The sequence below is a fragment of the Entelurus aequoreus genome, linkage group LG03 (genome assembly GCF_033978785.1).
Source record: "Entelurus aequoreus isolate RoL-2023_Sb linkage group LG03, RoL_Eaeq_v1.1, whole genome shotgun sequence".
NCBI classification, from domain to species: domain Eukaryota; kingdom Metazoa; phylum Chordata; class Actinopteri; order Syngnathiformes; family Syngnathidae; genus Entelurus; species Entelurus aequoreus.
This window is the reverse complement of record NC_084733.1, coordinates 14,255,840-14,281,154: the sequence shown is the minus strand read 5'-3', so window position 1 is coordinate 14,281,154 and position 25,315 is coordinate 14,255,840. Positions and strand designations below refer to the sequence as shown.

Below are 25,315 nucleotides of genomic sequence, written 5' to 3'. Positions count from 1 at the left end.
TTTCATTTAGGATTATTTCATATCTTCATTTAAATAAAAATATATTTTTATCTTTTTCAACAAATAATGTGAACATGTATCGTGACTAGGATGGTAGAAGGTGGGGATTGAACCCCACGGCCACTCTACCAACCTAGTAACAGCATTCCATGATTAATATCAATAAATTAACATTAATAATAAATGACAGAAAAATAAGCACACGTATGACTGAGGAGTCATAGTGTAACTTTGTGTGGTGTTTGAGTTGTCCGACTTTTTGTGTGGCCATAAACGCACCAGTGGCTTAGTGCAGTGTTTTTCAACCTTTTTTGAGGCAAGGCTCATTTTTGTCATAAAAAAAATCCGGAGGCACACCACCAGCAGAAAACGTAAAAAAATGTAACTCCACCAGGTCGTCGTGCCTTATTTTGAGTGTGTTGGTGTCTTCCTGTGTGTAGTGATTTAGTTCTTGTCTTGCGCTGTTATTTTGGTGGCCCTTCCTGTTTTGTCGGTGTTTTCCTGTAGCAGCTATTTACCATGAATTGAACTTAAACAAGTTGAACAACTTATTGGGGTGTTACCATTTGGTGGTCAATTGTACAGAATATGTACTGTACTGTGCAATCTACTAATAAAAGTTTCAATCAATCACTCAAAGCTTCATGTCTTCATTTGAGCACTATTCTGCGCACCTGCTTTGTGTTAGCAAGCAAGGCTATTTACGTTGTTGCTATCCTTCTTTGTGTGGACATCGTTGATTGTCATGTCACGTACGGATGTACTTTGTAGACGCTGTAAGTTTTTGCTGTCGTCCAGCATTCTGTCTCTGTTTACTTTGTAGCCAGTTCAGTTTGACTTTCGTTTTGCATAGCCTTTTCCTTTCCTTTTGTTCATTTTGGGTTTAAGCATTACATACCTTTTTTACCTGCACACTGCCGCCCACTGTGGTCTGCATATCGGGATCACAACAAACCATCCTCGTCTCACCCGACACATTCCGACTTTTACAAAGCAATGCTGCCACCTACTGACATGGAGTATTACGTGGTTACCCTGCCGAGTTTTACACAGCACAGACACAAAGCAATGGCAGATTATAATTATTGATTAGCAAAAAATATTTTTGGGATAAATTAGCTGAAGTTGCATAATTTCCCACGGCACACCAGACAATATCTCACGGCACACTAGTGTGCCGCGGCACAGTGGTTGAAAAACACTGGCTTAGTGGTATTCGTGTTGTTGACGAACACCGATAGGGCCGCTTGTTGTCACTGTCACTCAAAGTTGCATTTCAAAATTACACAGAATAAATGTGTTTATTTTGTTTAGAATTCAGATGGGTTTGATTTGGCGCGCGGCATATATTTGCTGTGCGCAGAGGACGCTTGAGCAGTGCGCAATTGCGCAGGCGCGCACCTTAGAGGGAACGTTGCTCACAGGGCACAGAGGAGGCGTCAGTGCGATACAGTTCGCGTATCGGCACAGGGTATCGCTCTATGAGCTCGACGCATGCGCCGATGCATCGGTGTTGCCGGACCCATCACTAATTTCAACCATTAGTACAAGACTTACGGTCATTTAAAAACCGCACTGCACATCATAATGGCGGCTACAGTTTTGATGTTAAAAGTCTCAAAAATGACGTAGAACGTCCGGCGGGCCGGATTGAAAATCTAAATGGGCCGCATGTGGCCCGAGGGCCGTATTTTGCCCAGGTCTGCACTAGACAAATGCAACAGAAAAACAACTGCAGAACGTTTTAAAACAAATGCAAACATGTTGCTAATGGGAAAAAATCAAACACGAAAGGGATGTAACAATATGAACATTTCATATCATGGTTATTGTGACCAAAGTCACCACAATTATCAATATTATCACAATATTGTTGAATGTGCTAAAACAGTACTTCAACAATGAAATATGTTAACCCAGTTCTACTTATTTTTCAAAATTAATCAACAACAGAGGCATATTATACTTTTCCATGGCAGAAGAATGAATTAAATATTGTTCTGACTTCTTAAAGGGGATCTATTATGCAAAACCAACTGGGGACGACAAAGCGTCTTTTCGTGCCGTCCTCGCCAGTTTCGGGTCCTAAGTGACTGTCAAAGTGTACCAACTTGTCGGAATACCTACTCAGACGTCTTCTGTCCAGGTGAGATGCATGATTTATGATCTACAATAAACTTACAAGGGGCAAGGAAGCGAGGAAGCAGCAGACCACTCGATGATGTAAACATAGGGACTAGGGTTGTACGGTATACCGGTATTAGTATAGTACCGCGATACTAATGAATCATTTTCGGTACGATACCGTCTCTGAAACGTACCGGTCACCGTAGCTCACCGGCATCAAAATGTAGACAAACGCCATTGGTGGATCTACACCTAACTTCCACTGTAATGATATCAAGTACAGGCACGTATCTAGTCGATACTACTATGATTACGTCGATATTTTTTGGCATCACAACATCTTCTTTCGTTTTTTTAAAACGTATATTATGTTTATAAACTCAGGAAATATGTCCCTGGACACATGACGACTTTGAATATGACCAATGTATGATCCTGTAACTACTTGGTATCGGATTGGTACCCAAATTTGTGGTATCATCCAAAACTAATGTAAAGTATTAAACAACAGAAGAATAAGTGATTATTACATTTTAACAGAAGTGTAGATAGAACATGTTACAAGAGAAAGTAAGCAGATATTAACAGTAAATGAACAAGTAGATTAATAAAAAATTTTTTCCCACTTGTCCTTAATAATTTTGACAAAATAATAGAATGATAAATAACACAATATGTTAAATTAGGAGCCTTTGTTTGTTTACTTACTACTAAAAGACAAGTTGTCTTGTATGTTCACTATTATATTTAAGGACAAACTTGCAATAAGAAACATATGTTTAATGTACTGTACATTTTTTTGTTAAAATATAGCCAATAATGCAATTTTTTGTGATCCCCTTTATTTAGAAAAGTACCGAAAAGAATCGAAATAATTTTGGTACCGGTACCAAAATATTGGTATCGGGACAACAGTATCACAAAGCTTATTATTTTCCATACAAAATAATACACATTACAAGCTGAATGAAAAAAGAAATTCAGATTTTTGCATGTGTTTTGTTAAGTTAGTTCAAACCAAATTAAGTCAATAATTTGTTTTTTAGTGCATGTAAACATAGTGAGTGTGTATGTGGGGCTGTGATGTTAGGTTTAGGGTGGGCTTGGTGGGGTGTGGGTCCCTCAGAAGTCTAATAATAGTAATAGTAAACAAGTAATATTAAAGACCGAACTGGGACTACAAACTAAATCTTGTTTCGGGCCACATATATAGCAGTTCTTATAGGGGGAACATGCTTTATCAGTATCACGCTTCAAACCCCGCTCCCTGCAAGTCACAGTGGAACATTAAACTTTTCTCCACAAAACTGAAAAAGTGCCATCCATCCATCCATTTTCTACCGCTTATCCCTTTCGGGGTCGCGGGGGGTCACTGGAGCATATCTCAGCTGCATTCGGCTTTAGGAAAATCAGAAGTGTAAGCACTAGAACTGGGTGTAGTGTGGACAAATGGGGCCAATTATTTTCAATGTGTTTTTATTTTTGTACTTGTCTTAATCCTTTACAGTATGTGCTTTACACTTTTATCATCTTTTTTTAAAAGCCTAACCAGGAACAAGGGTTGCAAATCAGCCTGTGGCTAGAAGTCCTACAGTGTTTCCCACACATTCATTTATTTGTGGCGGCCCGCCACGAAAGAATTATGTCCACCACACATAAAAAAAATAATAAAATAAAATAAAACATTTTTTTGTTTTTTTTGTCCTGTCCAGCTTCTCAGGCAAATCATATAGTTGATGTAGATGCCCATATAGGCTGTTCAGATTTACTTTACAAAAGAGAAGTGTAGGATACTTCTCTTGTTGCCTTATTTGTATTTTCCCACGACTGTTTTCTGTTTATTTGTTACTGACTGTGGCAGGACACCTCTGCCTCTGTTTCACTTTATGTTGCTGGTAAATAATATGGTTGTAGTAGTAGGCTAAAGTTAAATTATTTAGTATGCACTAATTAAAGGGGCAGAGCTTTAAGAGACATTTTAGCTTTTATATTTTATAAAATATATTTTTTGTAAGAACCACAATTAACAAATATATTTCAGTGAATAACTTATTGTTCAAATCTGTATATAAATATGTACATAAAGTAATGTAATTATATTGTAAAATGGATGAATGGATGGATGGATGTTTAAAACAAAACTGTTATTATTAATTAGTAAGTATACATTTTTTGAGCCTTTTTAGAGAAAATCATATCATTGTAGTAAATTATGCAAATTACTCGATGATGTCAGGGTGACCACGCCCGTAGCCACGCCCCCACCGCCACAGGTATCTTGGCAGTTTATGGGAAACACTGTCCTATGTACTTTGACATCGGTTACCTGTTGGTAGCAATGTTTAATTGTACTGTCCCTGTCAAATAAATACATGAATGAATGAATGAATGCAAAATATGCTTATTGTAGCCATTATTCTTGACTTCCTCAATTGGATTTAAAAAAAATCGGCACAAATGGCTTTATTGTTTTTGTCAGTTAAAGTGTTTTATATATTGTGCTTCTGAGCTAATGTTGATAATCAATTATAATCTATTACACCTATTTAATCTTATTTTTCAGTTTAAAAATGTTTTTCCTCAAAGTTAAAGTGTTTTATATTTTATGCTCCTGAGTTGATGCTGCAATTTGGATTTATTACTATCTATTATGTTTATTTAATCTTACTTACAGTATCATATGGTTCAAGTCCGTTAAAAAATATTTACAGTTTAAATAATGATTTTTTTTTTTTTTTTCAGGCAAATTGTTGCACTTAAATATTTTCTGTTACAGTGTTAATACATTTATTCTTTGTTGTAAGTTAAGTTTTATTTCTTTATTTTCTGTTGTCTTGAATGCTACTATGGATACAATGTTCTGCAGAGGTGTATTTATAACATTTTTATAGACAAATTATGCAATAAATCAGAGAGTGGGTGCAACGTGTTTTCTTCTTTTTAGGGAAGGGCGTGACAGAAAATAATTGCAAAGCACTGCTATAGGGCCAGAGGAACTGTTCATTACCTTCCACGAGGGAGCGCTGTGGTTCCACTTGTGGTGCTCCTCATCCACGGCAGGTGGGGCTGGGGCAGCTCCTTCTATTCCTGTCAGGCCCGACACAAACACATTTCGCCCTCACAGCACTGGGAGTGCTGCTTGTGGATGTGGACTCTCACTTGCACTCCTTCGGTGTTGAGACGTTTCGACCTTGAAGGGTGACACATGGGTGTGGGAGGGCTTCAAGCCACGTCTTGTTGTAGCTTCCGGAAATCTTTGGTCCGGCGGCTTCTTGAAGGCACATAAGGGTGGACTGGGATGGGCTATTTATAAGCCTTCATACCGCATTGGCCTCATTTCTACTGATACATGAAGTGATGCTTGTACGTTGCTCTTTCCTTCCTCACCTTTCTCCCCCTCCCATATGTTGCATTCACCCTCCCCCCTTCCCCCCTGCATGTGTCATGCCGCAGATGATCACGGCTTTGTTTTCGAACGGAACGAGCCGGTGGAAGCCCCTCACTCATGACTCACCACTAAAAAGATATCAGCCTGCTGCTGACAGGGTCGGCCTTCCTCCGCCCACGCTCATTTTGGGGCCTCTCAAGTCTTTCCCAGATGTCTGCAAGCACAAGAAGATGATGTCATTAAGATCTAGGCAAGAGAGAGGAGGAGGAGGAGGAGGAGGGAGGCGACGAGGGGCACGTCCCTCTTGTCCATCCGTCATTCGGCGGCGGGAGACCTGTGCGAGTGTTGTAATGCATCCCTGTCCCCAGCGGGGTCACGCCTCGCACGCATGCGACAACCGCCGCCAACGTCACGCCGTCGCCATGGAGACGCCAGCGAGCAGATGTTAGGGGTTAACAGGAGGAGGAGGAGGAGGACACAGCGGATGCGTAGGCTCTCTGCCGCGCTCTTGCCTGCATGGCGCTGAGAATGGATGACGACATGGAGGCGCTTTTTTTTTTTTTTTAATGCACATTCATATGATAATGGGTTTCTTTCCCTTCTGACTGCATGGACTCCTTATGTGCGTGTGTTACGCTGCTACTTCCGGTTTGCGTCACAAAACACTCCAAAACAGTGCTATTGATGGCGGGGAGGGATAATAAAAAAAAAAACATGTACTTCTGGATTTGGGTTTCTTACATTCATGCAGTGCTTCTCAATTATTTTCCGTTACACCCCTCTAGAAAAAAGAAAACATTTTTAATAAACAAAATGATACCGGCACTAGTGTGCCGTAAGATATTGACTGATGCAGGCCTGGCCCTAACCAATCTGGCGCCCTAGGCAAGATTTTAGGTGGCGCCCCCCCACATCGGCAGTGAAGTGTATATACTCACAACAAACCGAATAGCTTTGTCTTTGACCTTTTTTTTTTACTTAAAGAAAGCAAATTAACATATTATATGAGAATGTTATGTTATGATTATCTTTAACCGAATCACAGCAGTGCTCAAATTAAAAAAACAGCATTCCCTCTCATGTGATATTGCTTAATTAACATTAATGATGTGCACTTTAACAACTAGGCTTACTAATATATAAAGGGGTGGAAAAGTGACTATTACCTGCAGGGCAAACATTAGCTAACCAGAAGGCAATAACAATGTAAACAAAAAACACCTGCTTAAAAGATCTAATACAAATGTCCCTGAGGAATGTAAGGTGGGAGTACTGTAATTACCTACCGTTACATTATTATTTTCCATAACAATTTAGCCCCCTCCACAATATTAACCCGACGTTAAAACAGAACTAGCTATTTATTGATTAGCAATTGCCGAATCATGTAGCATTAGCTTAATGCTAAAAAGCCAGGTTACTATCACATTCTGTAACAGACAAATAATTTCATAGAGGCTAACGTTACCTACCTGCTACCTCTGTTTTTTCTCGTTTCTCCTCCTCTTCTTTTCTATTTTTTCTTCCCTGGGCACCTGACAGTTTTGGCCGTTTTGACATCTTGTGTTCATTTTTTGATGTGGTGATGTCCAAAAAGATACATGATACTGGAAGGGAGGGGGCACACCGTGCGGGGGGAAAGGGGGGGGCGTAATGTTGTAACAAATTATATTTCTATTAAATAGGCTTTACTTTGCATTTTACTTAACGTGGGATTATTATTTATATTTAGAAATAATAGTACCAACTTTTTTTTTTTTTTTCTCCAACATTTGTGGCACTGGCGTGGCGCCCCCTGATGGACGGCGCCCTTAGCATTTGCCTATACGGCCTATGCCACGGGCCGGCCCTGGACTGATGTGCCGTGGGAAATTTGCAATGTCACCTAATTGTTCTAAAAAATATATTTTTGCAGACCAATAATTATAATCTACAAATAATGTGGTGTTGTTGTGCTTTCTCATGGTAGGTAGGTCATACTTGCCAACCCTCCCGATTTTCCCAGGAGACTCCCGAATTTCAGTGCCCCTCCCCAAAATCTCCAAGGGCAACCATTCTCCCGAATGTCTCCAAATTTCCACCCGGACAACAATATTGGGGGCGTGCCTTAAAGGCGATGCCTTTAGCGTCCTCTACAACCTGTCGTCACGTCCGCTTTTCCCCCAAACAAACAGCGTGCCGGCCCAGTCACATAATATATGCGGCTTTTACACACATATAAGTGAATGCAATGCATACTTGATCAACAGCCATACAGGTCAAACTGAGGGTAGCCGTACAAACAACTTTAACACTGTTACAAATATGCGGCACACTGTGAACCCACACCAAACTATAAGGAGAACATCCGCACCGTAACACAACATAAACACAACAGAACAAATACCCAGAACCCCTTGCAGCACTAACTCTTCCGGGACGCTACAATATACACTACTGTTCAAAAGTTTGGGGTCACCCAAACAATTTTGTGGAATAGCCTTCATTTCTAAGAACAAGAATAGACTGTCGAGTTTCAGATGAAAGTTCTCTTTTTCTGGCCATTTTGAGCGTTTAATTGACCCCACAAATGTGATGCTCCAGAAACTCAATCTGCTCAAAGGAAGGTCAGTTTTGTAGCTTCTGTAACGAGCTAAACTGTTTTCAGATGTGTGAACATGGTTGCACAAGGGTTTTCTAATCATCAATTAGCCTTCTGAGCCAATGAGCAAACACATTGTACCATTAGAACACTGGAGTGATAGTTGCTGGAAATGGGCCTCTATACAGCTATGTAGATATTGCACCAAAAACCAGACATTTGCAGCTAGAATAGTCATTTACCACATTAGCAATGTATAGAGTGTATTTCTTTAAAGTTAAGACTAGTTTAAAGTTATCTTCATTGAAAAGTACAGTGCTTTTCCTTCAAAAATAAGGACATTTCATTGTGACCCCAAACTTTTGAACGGTAGTGTACCACACACACCTCAAATGCCAATAAATTATAATAAATTCAAATAGATCAGCAACATTAAGTTAGGACGGGGGTCGGCAACGTGCAGCTTTCGAGCCACAAGCGGCTCTTTAGCGCCGCCCTAGTGGCTCCCTGGAGCTTTTTCAAAAATGTATGAAAATGGAAAAAGATGAGGAAAAAAAAAAGGGTTTGTTTTAAAATGGTTTCTGTAAGAGGACAAACATGACACAAACCTTCCTAATTGTTAGAAATCCCACTGTTTACATTAAACATGCTTCACTGATGAGAGTATTTGGCGTGTGCCATTTTGTCCCAATTTCGGAAGTCCTTGAACGCACCGTAGTTTGTTTGCATGTACAACTTTCCTTGATGCTGCCACAGAAAGACGTGTTTTATGCCACTCCTTCTTTGTCTCTATTTGAGGTGAGCTTTGTTGATGTTATTGACCTGTGTGGAATGCTAATCAGACATATTTGGCCACTGCACGACTGCAAGCTAATCGATGCTAACATGCTATTAATGCTAGCTGTACGTACATAATGCATCATTATGCCTCGTATTTTAGGTATATTTGAGGTCATTTTATTTGAAGTTTCCGTTTCCTTCAACTTGAACACACACACATATTTACCTTTGGCCATTCTAAGCCAGTAATTTCCATGAGTTTTCACACCCTCTCAAAAGCCTCCGTTTTAGTAATGTTTTCCAATGTAGTAAAAATGTGTAGAATAAATATTACATTTCAACATTTCTTTCGATGAAGATTTGCATCAGCCTGCGACACATAGTCATTTTGATAGTAGTCTAATATAGCTAATATAGACACTTACATCATGTGTTGCCTTCATTTTAAAGGCCTACTGAAAGCCACTACTACCGACCATGCAGTCTGATAGTTTATATATCAATGATGAAATCTTAACATTGAAACACATGCCAATACGGCCGGGTTAACTTATAAGGTGCAATTTTAAAATTCCCGCCACACTTCCGGTTGAAAAACTCCTTTGGATATGATTTATGCGCGTGACGTCACAAAATCCACGGAAGTGGTTGGACCCCATCTGACCCGATACAAAAACCTCTTGTTTTCTTCGACAAAATTCCACAATATTCTGGACATCTGTGTTGGTGAATCTTTTGCAATTTGTTTAATGAACAATGGAGGCGGCAAAGAAGAACGTTGTAGGTGGGATCGATCGGTGTATTAGCGGCTAAGTACAATACTTACTTAGCAGACGCCTAGCCGATGCTTGCCGCCAAACCCACGGATTAAGTCCTTCGTCGCGCCGTCGATCGCTGGAACGCAGGTGAGCACGGCTGTTGATGGGAAGATGAAGGCTGGCTGGCGTAGGTGGAGCGCTAATGTTTTTATCATAGTTCTGTGAGGTCCGGTTGCTAAGTTGCTAAATTAGCCTTAGCGTCGTTAGCAACAGCATTGTTAAGCCTTACCAGGCTAAGAATTTTTAACCGTGTAGTTACATGTACATGGTTTAATAGTATTGTTGATCTTCTGTCTATCCTTCCAGTCAGGGGTTTATTTCTTTTGTTTCTATCTTCATTTGAGAACGATGCTATCACGTTAGCTCAGTAGCTAAGTGTGTCACCGATGTATTGTCGTGGAGATAAAAGTCACTTTAAATGTCCATTTCGCGTGCTCGACTCTCATTTTCAAGAGGATATAGTATCCGAGGTGGTTTAAAATACAAATCCGTGATCCACAATAGAAAAAGGAGAGAGTGTGGAATCCAATGAGCCAGCTTGTACCTAAGTTACGGTCAGAGCGAAAAAAGATACGTCCATCACTGCCTCTCTAGTCCTTCACTGTAACGTTCCTCATCTACGAATCTTTCATCCTCGCTCAAATTAATGGGGTAATCGTCGCTTTGTCGCTCCGAATCTCTCTCGCTCCATTGTAAACAACGGGGAATTGTGAGGAATACTAGCTCCTGTGACGTCACGCTACTTACGGTACAGGCAAGGCTTTTTTTGATCAGCGAGCAAAAGTTGCGAAATTTATCGTCGATTTTCTCTACTAAATCCTTTCAGCAAAAATATGGCAATATCACGAAATGATCAAGTATGACACATAGAATGGATCTGCTATTCCCGTTTAAATTTTAAAAAATTCATTTCAGTAGGCCTTTAACACTTACTGTATATAAGGATTTACATTTTTTGCGGCTCCAGACAGATTTTTTTTTTGTATTTTTGGTCCAATATGGCTCTTATCACATTTTGGGTTGCTGACCCCTGAGTTAGGAGTTCAATATATAAAACACTTTAACCTGCAAAATAAAAATAAATAAAACAAGTTGTGCTGATTTTTTATTTACTCTTTCAAAATGAGGAAGTCAGGATTAATGGACGTTTAATAGTGCACATACTGTAATTTCCAAGTGGGGTTTGAAAAATGATACTGATAAAGCATGTTCCCAGAACTCACTCGCTTTAAAGCGCGGCAAGCGCCGTTGGTGTGAACCAGGCATTAGTATTTCTTGTCTACGAGTTTATACTTCCTGTACTAAGTAGTAGCCTTAGCTTTCCGTGCGATCGGCACGTTGTTCCTTCTGCTTGTTTTCTGTTTTTGGTACGTGTTTGATTTTGAAAGATTAAATCATGTTCCTACCTGCACGCCTTGTCCGGAGTGGTCCGTCTGCATCCCGGGGGGGAACGAACCCCGCAGTAAGCTGCGACCCCCGCCCGTCGTGACACATTTGGAGTCAAAGCCTTTATTTTCTACAAATATAACAATAATAATTCATACAATTTATATAAACTCTCGCCACATTGCGCTACAAATATTGCGGATTCACTACATCGCAGTTAAAAATGTTTAAAGCATAAATTGGCCTCAGTGTTTGAATGTTTGTCCGTGGCAACTTTTCCAGGATGTACCCAGCCATCCGCCCAAGAGTGCAGCTGGGATAGGCTCTAAACCTCCCCACCCCCGCGACACTGAAAAGGACAAGCAGTAGAAAATGGATTGATTAATGGATATTCTACACATTTTTGGCCTAAATTAAGTGTTGAATTAAGTCTTATTGTATTACAGTGAAGTATGTGTCTTGTTTTAAAAAGTTAAAGTGAAAGTACCAAAGATTGTTGAAGTCGGACATCCCTGAAGGCCTAGGTGGGAAACGCACGCTTTTTCATGATACAAGATATGATGAGTAATGCATCCAAACAGTTAGCATATGTAAAGAACAAAGTTATATGACTCTGAAGTGTACAGCTGTTAAAATGATCAAATAAGGTTAGGATGCAAACTGTTAGCATGCGTCAAGTACCAAGTCATATGACTCTCAGGTGTACGGCTGCAAAATTAGAAGACAAGAGACATGTCTCAGTTCTCAGTTTTATTAGGAAAATCATTTTGCAGATTTGATTATTATCATCTATATATACTGTATATATTATTTTCAGTTATTCAGAGGATGCATCAGCACAGTATATATTAATAGGAAGACTATTGCTAGAATAAATATCTATACATCATATTTAGTTCAATTGTTTTCTTTTTCTTTGGAAAAAAAAAAGCCCAACAGAAAGAAAAAAAAAAGATACAAAAAACATTAAGTGCCAAAAGAAATCGACCATCCGCAAAAATCAAAGCTGTTATTTTCTTTAAATGCTGCTGAGGAGGAATATCTTTTTGAAAATACAAAGATGATTCACAGTTTGTGTCCTTGTTCTCATGCTGGCAGGAACACCAATGGGGGACCATGCAGGACTGAAGGGCCAGAGCCACGCCGTCGGACCAGAACCTCCCGCGGAGGCCACATGCCGCCCCCATGCCGCCCACCGCTCCCTTTTTTTTTCGGTGTCAAAAAAAAAAAACGGGTCAACGGGAGCGTTTTTCCACTTCCCTTCATCGCCCCGGCAACCGTATCCTCGCTGTCCCGGGTGGGGGGGCTCTAACGTCGTAAAATGGTTTCATGGAACGTCAGAAAAAAAGGAAGGAAAACCGTGCCGCGTTTCCTGCTAGTTCTAACCGACCGCAGTTTGTGTTACCGACACTGCGTTATAAGAACACACCCCGTCTTATAACATTTGAGATCATTATTGTACACATTTTCTCGGACTTCCCTCTGACAGTAACACCTTCAACAACCCTCTGGTTTCCTCTGCACACTATTTACAACCTATCTACAATAAGATGTGAGCGGGTCGAGTCGGCCTTTGCTCTTTTTTTCCCCCCCAGTGCAACTAAATATTGTTGAATGCAAATAAAGACGTGATAGGGAACAATGTGAGGAACTCTGAAATCAATGGGCATGTGTTATTGATACATGTGAAGATATGATCACCTTGTGTGTGTGTGTGTGTGTGTGTGTGTGTGTAGGCGTGTTGGTGACTCATGCAGAGAAAAGCACTGAATATGTAACAACAATAGCACACACATACATTAATGCACAGAAAATGCAGTAGACTGAGTGGAAGTGAATATTGACAATAAAATGAGCCGAGCAAAGGGCAGTGGAAATTTTGAATTAGGGCAGGGGTGTCAAACTCGTTTTAGATCGGGGGCCACATGGACAAAAATCTACTCCCCAAGTGGGCCGGACTGGTAAAATCACGGCACGATAACTTAGAAATAAAGACAACTTCAGATTGTTTTTTGTTTAAAAATAGAACAAGCACAAATGTACAAATCATGATGTTGTTAGTTTTTTTTTTTTTTACACTTACATGTTGTGGTTAAGCATTTATTTGTCGTTGTTTACATTTTCTGAATAAATTAAGTGATAATGTTCATCAGTCAACTCATTGGTGTCTATCAAGATTTTAAAAAATACCAAAATCAAATTACAGGATGTTATTTATGTAGTTTGATCATTTTCCTCGACTTTTGTACATATGTAGCATCATCCACAAAGATACAAAGAATTGCTATTGCGACATCCAGTGGACACATTTAGAACAGCTGTTTCTTTCATTCAAAAATTTCAGGTTCATTTTTATACTTGGCAAACTCAACCCGCGGGCCGGATAAAACCTGTTCGCGGGCCTGATCCGGTCTTTGGGGCCGTACGTTTGACTCCCCTGAATTAGGGGCAAGTGGGCTCTCTTTCTGACGAGTATTTAGTTTCTAATAAAGTAGTACTATCTGAAATGTACAATTATTCACTGTCAATAATAACTTTTGACATCCTGTTCCGTCCAAGTCTACCTGTCCTTGTCCTTGATAGTTATTCCCTGCCAATCCCGCCTAGAACTAAGTAATTGCTCCCCTCTTAACTACCTACCATCTCTTTGACAATTTCAGGCTACAGTATTTCTGGAGTGTTCTCTTCAATTTATTGCGATTACTGTAAATAAAAAACAACATTCAATTCTATCTTGCCACTCTACCTGTCTTACCGCAAGTCTTATCAGCCAGGGCAATTTGTTAAAGTTAAAGTACCAATGATTGTCACACACACACTAGGTGTGGTGAAACGTGTCCTCTGCATTTGACCCATCCCCTTGTTCACCCCCTTGGAGGTGAGGGGAGCAGTGGGCAGCAGCAGTGCCGCACCCGGGGATCATTTTTGGTGATTTAACCCCCAATTCCAACCCTTGATGCTGAGTGCCAAGCAGGGAGGTAATGGGTCCCATTTCTATAGTCTTTGGTATGACTCGGCCGGGGTTTGAACTCACAACCTACCGATCTCAGGGCGGACACTCTAACCACTAGGCCACTGAGTAGGCAATAGTAGTAACATTTGGCTCCTTCGCCCCGGTTCTCGCTGCTGACGGACGACACCACCGGCGAGGCTCGCCGGCTATAATTCTGGCAGAAACCATCGCCATACATTATTGACTTTTCTGTTGACTCGTCTTTATTACGTGCGTGAACGTACCCTAAAGTGAGCCAGTATTGTTTTTGACTCAATGTATTATTTTCAGTCATTCTATTCATTTCTATGAAGAAACTCCCACGTTAAAATGTAGGGCTGGGCCGATAAAACAATATCAATATATATCGCGATAAGACGCGTAATTGATATAAAAATGTGTTTGATAAAACATTCGATTTATGTGTACTTTTTGGTCGGAAGAAGTTGCGAAGCAAGGTTGGTTGCATGAACAAAGGCAATCACGCTCTGGGAACCGGATCACTGATCAGTGGGAGTGACACGCTAACAGCCAATCACATAACAGAGTCAACTATCAAGTTTGGTTGCGCCATCTTGCTGTCTCGCTGTTGATTCTTTGCATGGAGTGAGAAGACAAAGTAAAAACGAGTGCTGCAGAGAGCAAAGAAATTGTCAATAAAACAGGAAAAGTCACCTTAACAGTATGGCAGATTTTTTAGATGTTTTAAAAAGGACCGTAGTCCTCAGCCGTGCTCACTTCTTTTCTTTTTAACCCTCGTCCGTTCCCTATTCGGGTATACGGGAACAACAGGCAGGAAATAAAGTGCAGGACTGTATATAAATAAAATAAATTACAAAATATAACAAGTGTGCTAGTTTCAAATAATAGTAATTTGGTCCAATATTATTTAAACAACAATTACTGTATACTGTATAACATACATTCCTTTCCATACTTAAATAGGAATAACAGACCAAATTAAATGTGGCACTAAACCTGTCTTGTCTATGTTTACATTTTCTCACTTTGCACTATTTTTTTTAAACTTTATTAAGCATTTCTTACATATTGGGTGTCAAACTCATTTTAGATCAGGGGGCCACATGGAGAAAAATCTACTCCCAAATGGGCCGGACTGGTAAAATTACGGCACGATAACCTAAAAATAAAGACAACTTCAGATTGTTTTCTTTGTTTAAAAATGAATGTTGTCATTGTTTTTATTACACTTACATGTTGCGGTTAATAGTATTCTATTTTATTTGTCGTTATTTATACATTCTGAATAAATCATGTGTTAACATTCATCAGTAAACTCATTGGGTGTTAATTTTCAATCTATCAAGTTAAGAAAATAATATCAAAGTCAAATTACAGGATGTTATTTATGTAGTTTGCTCATTTTCCTCGACCGGTGCGCTAACATCATTTTTTTTATTTTTTACATATGTAGCATCATCATGTATGCATTGGTGGTTCAGCGGTAGAATTCTCGCCTGCCACGCGGGAGGCTTAGGTTCGATTCCCGGCCAATGCAAGCAACTCTTTTACCATGAATTGATTAACGTGGACCCTGACTTAAACAAGTTGAAAAACTTATTCGGGTGTTACCATTTAGTGGTCAATTGTACGGAATATGTACTGTACTGTGTAATCTACTAATACAAGTTTCAATCAATCAATCTACAAAGATACAAATAATTGCTATTGCGACATCTGGTGGACACATTTAGAACAGCCGTTTCTTTCATTCAAAAATGTTGCCTCATTTTTATACTTAACAAACTCATCCCGCGGACCGGATGAAACCTTTTCGCGGGCCGGATCCGTACGTTTGACACCCCTGGTTTATATTGAATGAGTGTTTTCCATTGTTGTGTTGACACTGCCTTGATAGCTGAGGGGAGGACCGTATTTTTCGGTTTTCGTATAAGTCGCACCGGCTGAAAATGCATATTAAAGAAGGAAAAAAACATATATAAGTCGCACTGGAGTATAAGTCGCATTTTTTGGGTAAATTTATTTGATAAAACCCAACACCAAGAATAGACATTTGAAAGGCAATTTAAAATAAATAAAGAATAGTGAACAACTGGCTGAATAAGTGTACGTTATATGACGCATAAATAACCAACTGAGAACGTGCCTGGTATGTTAACGTAACATATTATGGTAAGAGTCATTCAAATAACTATAACATATAGAACATGCTATACGTTTACCAAACAATCGGTTACTCCTAATCGCTAAATCCCATGAAATCTTATACGTCTAGTCTCTTACGTGAATGAGCTAAATAATATTATTTGATATTTTACGGTAATGTGTTAATAATTTCACACATAAGTCGCTCCTGAGTATAAGTTGCACCCCCGGCCAAACTATGAAAAAAACCGCGACTTACAGTCCGTAAAATACGGTATGAAGGTTCGAAATTCGAAATACAAATGTTTACATTTAATTAGTTTTTCTCCCGATCCCAATTTTCGATAAGTCATTAAAAATATCGATATCGACCGATATAAAATATTTACATCGTGATACAGTTTCCGGCCATATCAAACCAGCCCTATTCAAACGTCCTTCCGGAACATACTTGCCAACCCTCCCGAATTTTCCGGGAGACTCCCGAATTTCAGTGCCTCTCCCGAAAATCTCCCGGGACAACCATTCTCCCGAAAATCTCCCGATTTCCAGCCGGACAACTAAATTGGGGGCGTGCCTTAAAGGCACTGCCTTTAGCGTCGTCTCTCACCTGAAAAGCAGACTATTATATATGTCTCCGTTATCCATAGGTTTATCTATAACCCATAAAGTAGGCAGGCACGGAACTATTTCTCAGGGTGTGTTTATTCCAGCCGGCACGTTCATACACTGACACACAACATCCGGATTCCCATCATGCATTGCTTCAAAACTACGGCAAGTTGTATTATCCAAAATTTCCAGCCGGACAAACAATATTGGGGGCGTGCCTTAAAGGCGCTGCCTTTTGCGTCCTCTCACCTGAAAAGGAGACTATTATACATGTCTCCGTTATCCATAGGTTTATCTATAACCCATAACACGGTGGCCGAATGGATATAGTCACTCATGAACGGTCAGAGAAGCACAAGGCTGGTCACAGCCCAGTATTATGTTTTCAACAAATCCGTGAAGGATATGTTCCCGGATTCAGAGATCGCTCGCCAGTACTCAAATGGCAGAACAAAAGCTACTCAAATAGTGAAAGGTAAGTGTTATTTTTTTTAAAAGTAAGCAGCAAGTACAGTACAGTTAGTAGAACAACTGTGTTTTCATTATTGTATTATATATATATATATATATATATATATATATATATATATATATATATATATATATATATATATATATATATATATATATATATATATATATATATATATATATATATATTAGGGCTGTGAATCTTTGGGTGTCCCACAATTCGATTCAATATCGATTCTTGGGGTCACGATTCGATTCAAAATCGATTTTTTTTTCAATTCAACACGATTCTCGATTCAAAAACGATTTTTTTCCCGATTCAAAAGGATTCTCTATTCATTCAATACATAGGATTTCAGCAGGATCTACCCCAGTCTGCTGACATGCAAGCAGAGTAGTAGATTTTTGTAAAAAGCTTTTATAATTGTAAAGGACAATGTTTTATCAACTGATTGCAATAATGTACATTTGTTTTAACTATTAAATGAACCAAAAATATGACTTATTTTACCTTTGTGAAAATATTGGACACAGTGTGTTGTCAACCTTGTGAGATGCGATGCAAGTGTAAGCCACTGTGACACTATTGTTCTTTTTTGGTATTTTTTATAAATGTCTAATGATAATGTCAATGAGGGATTTTTAATCACTGTTATGTTGAAATTGTAACTAATATTGATACTGTTGTTGATAATATTCATTTTTGTTCAACTACTTTTGGTTTGTTCTGTGTCGTGTTTGTGTCTGCTCTCAATTGCTCTGTTTATTGCAGTTCTGAGTGTTGCTGGGTCGGGTTTGGTTTTTTGGAATTGGATTGCATTGTTATGGTATTGCTGTGTATTGTTTTGTTGGATTGATTAATTAAAAAATAAAATAAATAAAAATAAAATTTAAATAAAAAAATAGATTTTTTAAAAATAAGAATCGATTCTGAATCGCACGTGAGAATCGCGATTCGAATTTGAATCGATTTTTTCCCACACCCCTAATATATATATATATGTATATATATAAGAAATACTTAAATTTCAGTTAATTCTAGCTATAAATATACTCCTCCCCCTTAACCCCGCCCCCCCAATCTCCCGAATTCGGAGGTCTCAAGGTTGGCAAGTATGTTGTTGAACGACCCTAAAGGAAGTTTCTTTAAAGCAGAACAACACAATAAGAAGTATAATGATTATATAAGATTAAAAAAACGGAATGATTCCTATCAACTATAAGCAGGAAAATCGTTATTCACATTTTTTCGAGAATAGCTAAAAAAAAGGACATTTTTGCTTCTATCGTTTAAGTGGAGGACGACACGGCCACTGTACGGCCACAGCGCACACATACTGTACCGACACTTTTGGCACAAGCAGGTAAGTGCAGCTTCTCCTCCATATTTTCACACATTTGTCTATTCATAGCTCCCGCTGCTTGTTTTTCCACACTCCACACTGTTCTCGCCATTGCTATTAAAAAACGCTGTGTCACGCTGCAGCTGTTGCTGGCGCGTCACTTCCGGACAACAACAAAACACGTGATATGGCGCGAAATCTGTCACCGACTAGCAACTAGCAAGAAGCAATTTTTTTTATTTAGAATTAAAACCGCTCATGAGACAGCCTTTAGCTCGGTAATACATGACAAAACTCACCTTTTTTTGTTTGTTTGGATATTGAATGAAAAGCTGAGGCAACGTATGCCGTCGTTATTCATACCATAGACATATATAAAGGATATATATCTATGATTCATACTGCCGGCGAGCCTACGCTGACCGCATCAGTGCGCCTGCGCGAAGCACTGGGTTGCGCATGCGCAGAGCAAACAAAACAATGACCCGCTAGACTGCACTATGGCGAACTAGCTAATAAATCAATACAATTTAGGCCCGTGTTTGGCTGAAATAAATTCATTTTAAAAAAACGTTACATTTTTACATGTCAAAACATACTTTTATTTTATTCATATATTTATTGATCTGCCTTTTGACATGGATCAACTGTAACCACACAATCTACCCCTGGGGGTTTAATAGTAGTATCGAACCCGAATGATCAGATTTTAAAAGTTTTTCCTCAAATTGTTGTTCAAGTTAATGTGGTCATCGCATATTGTAGCCTGCGAAGCGTTGATGAGAACAGCGGCGAAATGACCCAATAGTTCCTTTTATAGTAAACATATAAGCTCCAGCCACCCCCGCGACCCCGAGAGGGACAGGCGGTATAAAAAAATAAATAAAAATAAATAAATAAATAAACAAAATACATATATATCTATATATACGTTAGGTCAGGAAAAAACACAGGTTAGTTCATCCCTACAAGCCTGTTTTGCAGGTTTCCCTGCTCTTCAGGGGATATATATATATATATATATATATATATATATATATATATATATATATATATATATATATATATATATATATATATATATATATATATATATATATATATATATATAGTCGAGGTTTCTGTGGTTTAATATATATATATGTATTATATATATATATGTATATATATATACACATATATATGTATGAATATATACATATATATATATATATTTATATATATATATATATATATTTATATATATATATGCATTAATATATACATACATACATACATACATACATACATACATACATATATATATATACATATATATATACATATATATATATATATATATATGTACATATATACATATATATATACATATATATATATATATAAATACATATATATATATACATATATATATATATATTTATATATAGTCAAGGTTTCTGTGGTATATCCGTTATTATAGACTGTGTGTTTTTTCCTGACCTAGCATATATATATATATATATATATATATATATATATATATATATATATATATATATATATATATATATATATATATATATATATATATATATATATATATATATATATATATATATATATATATATATATATATAAATAAATATAAATATAAATAAAATAATATATATATACATACATTATATATATATATATATATATATATATATATATATATATATGTATATATATATATATATATATGAATTATATATACATAATTAGCAAAACAAAACAAAAAAATGGAGTGACACTAGTACGTACATCTGAGCATCCCTGGTATCTAACAGGTAAAGGGTACATTATTATTATCATATTTCTGGACTTTAAACAAGACCTCACAGTATAGTGCAAAAAAATAAAAATAAAACTACAACACCTTCAACAAAATAACCCCACCCCCAAAAAATAAATAAATAAATCAATCACATTTTATGCTAGTATGATTGGTCAGTTGTGAGAAGTAGATGTGTCCATTACAATTATATTGAAGCAGTATATGTATATTACAGTACAGTACATTGCAACATCAAAACCTCCTACTACTGGTTCATCTTCACACGGGTAACATCTTACTTGAACCTCTCGTTCTGTGGCGTTTGGCTTATTTACAATCACTACTCACTCAAAACAGCGTTCGGGGGCCTGAATGACAACGCAGGCTGCAGATCAACAAGATGGCCTTCAAGTAAAATGTGGCCCTAAAGTGCCCCCCGTCGTCGACCGTGCCGCACACACGTAAAAATAAAACAGATGTGCTTAATTTTTCTGGCGGTTCGTTTTCTTGCGTGATGACGATCCTTTGAGCCCGTCCGTCCGCTCTCTCTTAGACAATATGTATACCCTGTTGCTGAGCAGAAAACAACCTCATTGTGCCGGGGTGGTGCAAGGGTGGCCTGTATGATGGTGATTGTTCCTCGGGAATGGTGAATAAAGGAGGGGCGGGGGGGATAAAAGCAATAAAAGAAAGATACAAATCTGTAAAAAAGTATTGTGCTTTCGGCTGCCCTTGTGTGTGAACAGCATGCAGAATCCTGTGCGGAAAAGGAGCGAATGCAGGGCGTGGACTTTTCGAAAATGTGTGTGTGTTTATGTAATAAAGTGCAATGTGAGGGCATGGGATTGTACGTGTGTGTGTGTGTGTGTGTTAGGATGAGTGTGACGGGGGAACCATCAAAACAGAATCAGGTTGCACAAAAAAATAAATACATCTCTTTTTTTTTTGTGTGTGCTTTTTCCGGAGTGTGTTTCGATTTTTTTTTTTAGCAGCGGTGTCCAAAGTGCAGCATATTCTGAAAATTTGACAAATCCACCATTGTTAAGAGTGGTACCTCGGTTTTCATTCAGTCAAGATAAAAAAAGTAATTGTACAAAAATCAAATAAATATTGCCCGCAAGAAATAATCCAATTAATCCATTTCAGACAACCAAAAAAAAATAAGACATTCTATAAAGACTAATTATAGGGACCCGTTTTAATTCCTTTATCGATGTGCTGGCACTCGCAACTTGTTTTGGCCCCACGTCGGCTTATTTCGCAGACGTACTCGTTTTATAAAAGCACAGAGACTGAGTCACCAACATGGTGGGATTCTTCGTTTTGGCACTGAATTCAATTCAGTTTAATAACCGAGACGAAAACCAAAATTTGGCAGAAATTTACCTCAAAAACCCCCCAAAAAGTTGGGTGGACAAAAACCGAAGAACCACTGTATTATTCCTGTCAATGTTATTACGGTCATTTGTCTAGACTCTAAGTTGCCAATGTGTTCCTTCGGGGAGCTAACAGGTGCATGTCAGTAAATAAGGAAATGGTGCACAAATAATTGATTTTAGGAGTTGAGTTCAGACTAAAAGACCAATTAAAGGTTGAAAAAAAGTTTTTCCGGTTCATTTGCTGCATTAGAGCACAACACCAGTTTGTTTTTCTGGTTTAATCATTTACAATATTTAGCTTAATGAGCACTTTTTGGACTTTATGCCATGTTATTATGGCTGCAAGCTATAGGGGTGGGAAAACATATTGATATGGCAGTAAATCGCAATCTTTTTTTCTAATGATATATCGATTCTAATGCCTTAGTATCGATTAAAAAACATGCCTGTAAACTTTTTGTTTTTTAGAAACATGATCCACTTACTGCTATAATTGGAAATGGATAATTTGAATAATTTATATTTTAATTATTTGATAAATTATTACTGCCACCCTGTGTACTTATATACATCTTGTAATTTAGACTGCATTTTAATTTGTTTTTTTTAAACTATATAAAATATCGCAATACTCTATCGTATCAAGACTAAAGTATTGCAATATATATATAAATATATATATATATATACATATATATATATATACATACATACATATATATATATATATATATATATATATATATATATATATATATATATATACATACATATATATATATATATATATATATATATATATACATACATATATACATATATATATATGTATATTAGGGCTGCAACTAACGATTAATTTGATAATCGATTAATCTGTCGATTATTACTTCGATTAATCGATTAATAATCGGATAAAAGAGACAAACTACATTTCTATCCTTTCCAGTATTTTATTGAAAAAAACATCATACTGGCACCATACTTATTTTGATTATTGTTTCTCTGCTGTTTGCACATGTTGCAGTTTATAAATAAAGGTTTATTTAAAAAAAAATAAAAAATAAAAAATATATATATATTTTTAATTTTTTTTAAAAAGCCTCTGCGCATGCGCATAGCATAGATCCAACGAATCGATGACTAAATTAATCGGCAACTATTTTTATAATCGATTTTAATCGATTTAATCGATTAGTTGTTGCAGCCCTAATATATATATATATATATATATATATATATATATATATATATATATATATATATATATATATATATATATATATATATATATATATATATATATATATATATATACATTAATATATATACATATACATACATATATATACATGTATATATTATATATATATACATACATACATACATACATACATACATACATACATACATACATACATACATACATACATACATATATATATATATATATATGTATATATATTTATACACATATATATATAGTACAGGCCAAAAGTTTGGACACACCTTCTCCTTCAATGTGTTTTCTTTATTTTCATGACTATTTACATTGTAGATTGTCACTGAAGGCATCACAACTATGAATAAACACATGTGGAGTTATGTACTTAACAAAAATAGCCACCCTTTGCTCTGATTACCGTTTTGCACACTCTTGGCATTCTCTCCATGAGCTTCAAGAGTCACCTGAAAGGGTTTTCAGTTCACAGGTGCCATAGTTGTGATGCCTTCAGTGACAATCTACAATGTAAATAGTCATGAAAATAAAGAAAACGCATTGAAACGAGAATGTGTGTCTAAACTTTTGGCCTGTACTGTATATATATATATATATATGTTTTTAAATATGTTCTTATTTATTGAGATGCACGTGTGTTGTATGTATCGACCACCGCTGCGAATTGGTCACCGCTGCTTTACATGAACCCAAAAAGCGTCAAAAACAAGGCAATCAAACATTCTTCCAGCTCACAACCAGAAATCATCGCTTGAGTCTCACCGGCTGGGCAATAATAATCCTAAGAGTGGATCGTCCACTTAAACAAACAAGCAAAGGCCAGAGGATCTCTCTCCCCCCACCCCCAAATGTGGCTTTCAGAGTCTTTAAAAGGATTGTTGCGTTGTGTGGTGTGTGTTAGTGCGTGTGTGTGTGTGTTTTACCACTTTTGGTGGCGAGTGATGAATGTGTGGAGAGGATCTTTGTTGTTTGTGGTGTAACGCGATGAGGATGGGGCGCTTTGTTTTTTAGTCGGGATGAGTTGTTTTATTTACATCCTCGGGGAGCTTCCTTTCCGATGCGTGCCGTGTGGCGTTCATGCTCTCAAGCCTCTTAGGACAAAGCAACTCTTTGACGCCCGGGTATGATAAAAGAGGTGTGGTCGGGAAGAGGGCGGTATTTCCCAAAAGGAACGCCAAGGAGGAGAGCGAGGCGAGTCTGTGGTCTTTTTCCCCCGCCCCCGCCCGGCAAGTCCTTCCTGCTTGCATCCCGAATTTTACGTCGCCACGGCAACCAGCCTCGCCTCCGCCGCCGAGTCATGTTTGGGGGAGGATGTGAATGATTCCCGTTCGGTCTTCCTTCTTCCGCTTCCCCCCTCGTCCGGCCGGCCGCTTACATGACGCTGCACTTGCCCTTCAGTCTCTCGGCGCGCGACTGCTTCCCTGAGCGCTTGCCGTCGATGTTGAGGCTCATGTTGCGCTTCTTGTCCAGGTTGAGGAGCTCCTGGAAGAGCTCGGTGACGTTGTGGTTGGTCTTGGCCGACGTCTCCATGAAGGCGCACTTCCACTGGTTGGCCTGGGCCTCGCCGTCCTTGGTCTCCACCTCGCGCAGGGTCTCGTCGCTCTTGTTGCCCACCAGCATGATGGGGATGGCCTCCACGTTGCCCTTGATGGCCAGGACCTTGGAGAGAAAGTGCGACACGTGTGAGTAGACCTGCAAGGAGGCGATTGCGAAATGGACCTAGTTCAAGAATCAAAGATGGCTGCATTTTGGCCCCCCGATTTGCAGCTAGACTTTTCCCACAATGTCTCAGCCATGGAGGCATTGCTTAGATATTTATTCAAACAAATCTTGCTTTCTTCCAAAGTTGCTTCAAATTAGCTATTTTTTTGAGACTTTAGTGAGATATTTTGAGTTCGTTACGTCAGCCAATATCACTATATATCGTGGCGTTTACCCCAAGAGCTTTGCGCGACTCCGCCATTTTTATCCAGTTGTAGTCCCACATTTTAGCCAATAAGTTCCTTCTTTTTCTCTATTCTCTTGTTTTGGGGCAGACTGGCTCGTACACGCACATGCATCCTCCACTGTTGTAATTTCTAATACACAGTAGCATATAGTTCTAACTAGTGTTGTCCCGATACCAATATTTTGGTACCGGTACCGATACCAAAATATTGATAAAATAACCAGTTTAAATATTGTGGTGAGTTAGTTGACAGAGACGAGTTGTGCACTTTAGCGAGTTGTACTGTAGCATTCTAAATAATGGAATTATATATATATATATATACAT

The 25,315-nt window shown here is 38.0% G+C and overlaps 2 protein-coding genes, 1 long non-coding RNA gene and 1 other non-coding gene across 9 annotated transcripts in view; 2 read left to right on the top strand and 2 right to left on the bottom strand.

The window, feature by feature from the left end:
• The window catches only part of gng7 (guanine nucleotide binding protein (G protein), gamma 7), a 40,673-nt gene extending 21,654 nt beyond the window's left edge, over positions 1 to 19,019 (bottom strand). The window contains exons 1-4 of one of the 4 annotated variants that reach the window (XM_062041333.1): positions 6,988 to 7,147; positions 6,257 to 6,296; positions 5,642 to 5,729; positions 5,135 to 5,420 (exon numbers count right to left, since the gene is read on the bottom strand). The gene's annotated coding sequence lies outside the window, so the exon portion shown is untranslated. Of the gene's footprint in view, positions 1 to 5,134; positions 5,497 to 5,641; positions 5,730 to 6,256; positions 6,297 to 6,987; positions 7,148 to 18,924 lie in introns of those variants that run through there. The other 3 variants (XM_062041332.1, XM_062041335.1, XM_062041334.1) reach the window with 3 other exon arrangements.
• trnag-gcc (transfer RNA glycine (anticodon GCC)) lies at positions 15,521 to 15,591 on the top strand. Its single transcript has one exon. It is a non-coding gene; the product is annotated as a tRNA-Gly (tRNA).
• Positions 18,362 to 25,270, top strand: LOC133646201 (uncharacterized). The gene is made up of 3 exons (XR_009825242.1): positions 18,362 to 18,395; positions 18,578 to 18,646; positions 24,511 to 25,270. It is a non-coding gene; the product is annotated as an uncharacterized LOC133646201 (long non-coding RNA).
• Positions 23,647 to 25,315, bottom strand: part of diras1b (DIRAS family, GTP-binding RAS-like 1b) — a 55,939-nt gene continuing 54,270 nt past the window's right edge. For all 3 annotated transcript variants that reach the window (XM_062041327.1, XM_062041325.1, XM_062041326.1), the window contains one exon: positions 23,647 to 24,699. In XM_062041327.1, the coding sequence (XP_061897311.1) occupies positions 24,412 to 24,699 (288 nt within the window). In that variant the 3' untranslated portion in view covers positions 23,647 to 24,411. The remainder of the gene's footprint in view (positions 24,700 to 25,315) is intronic.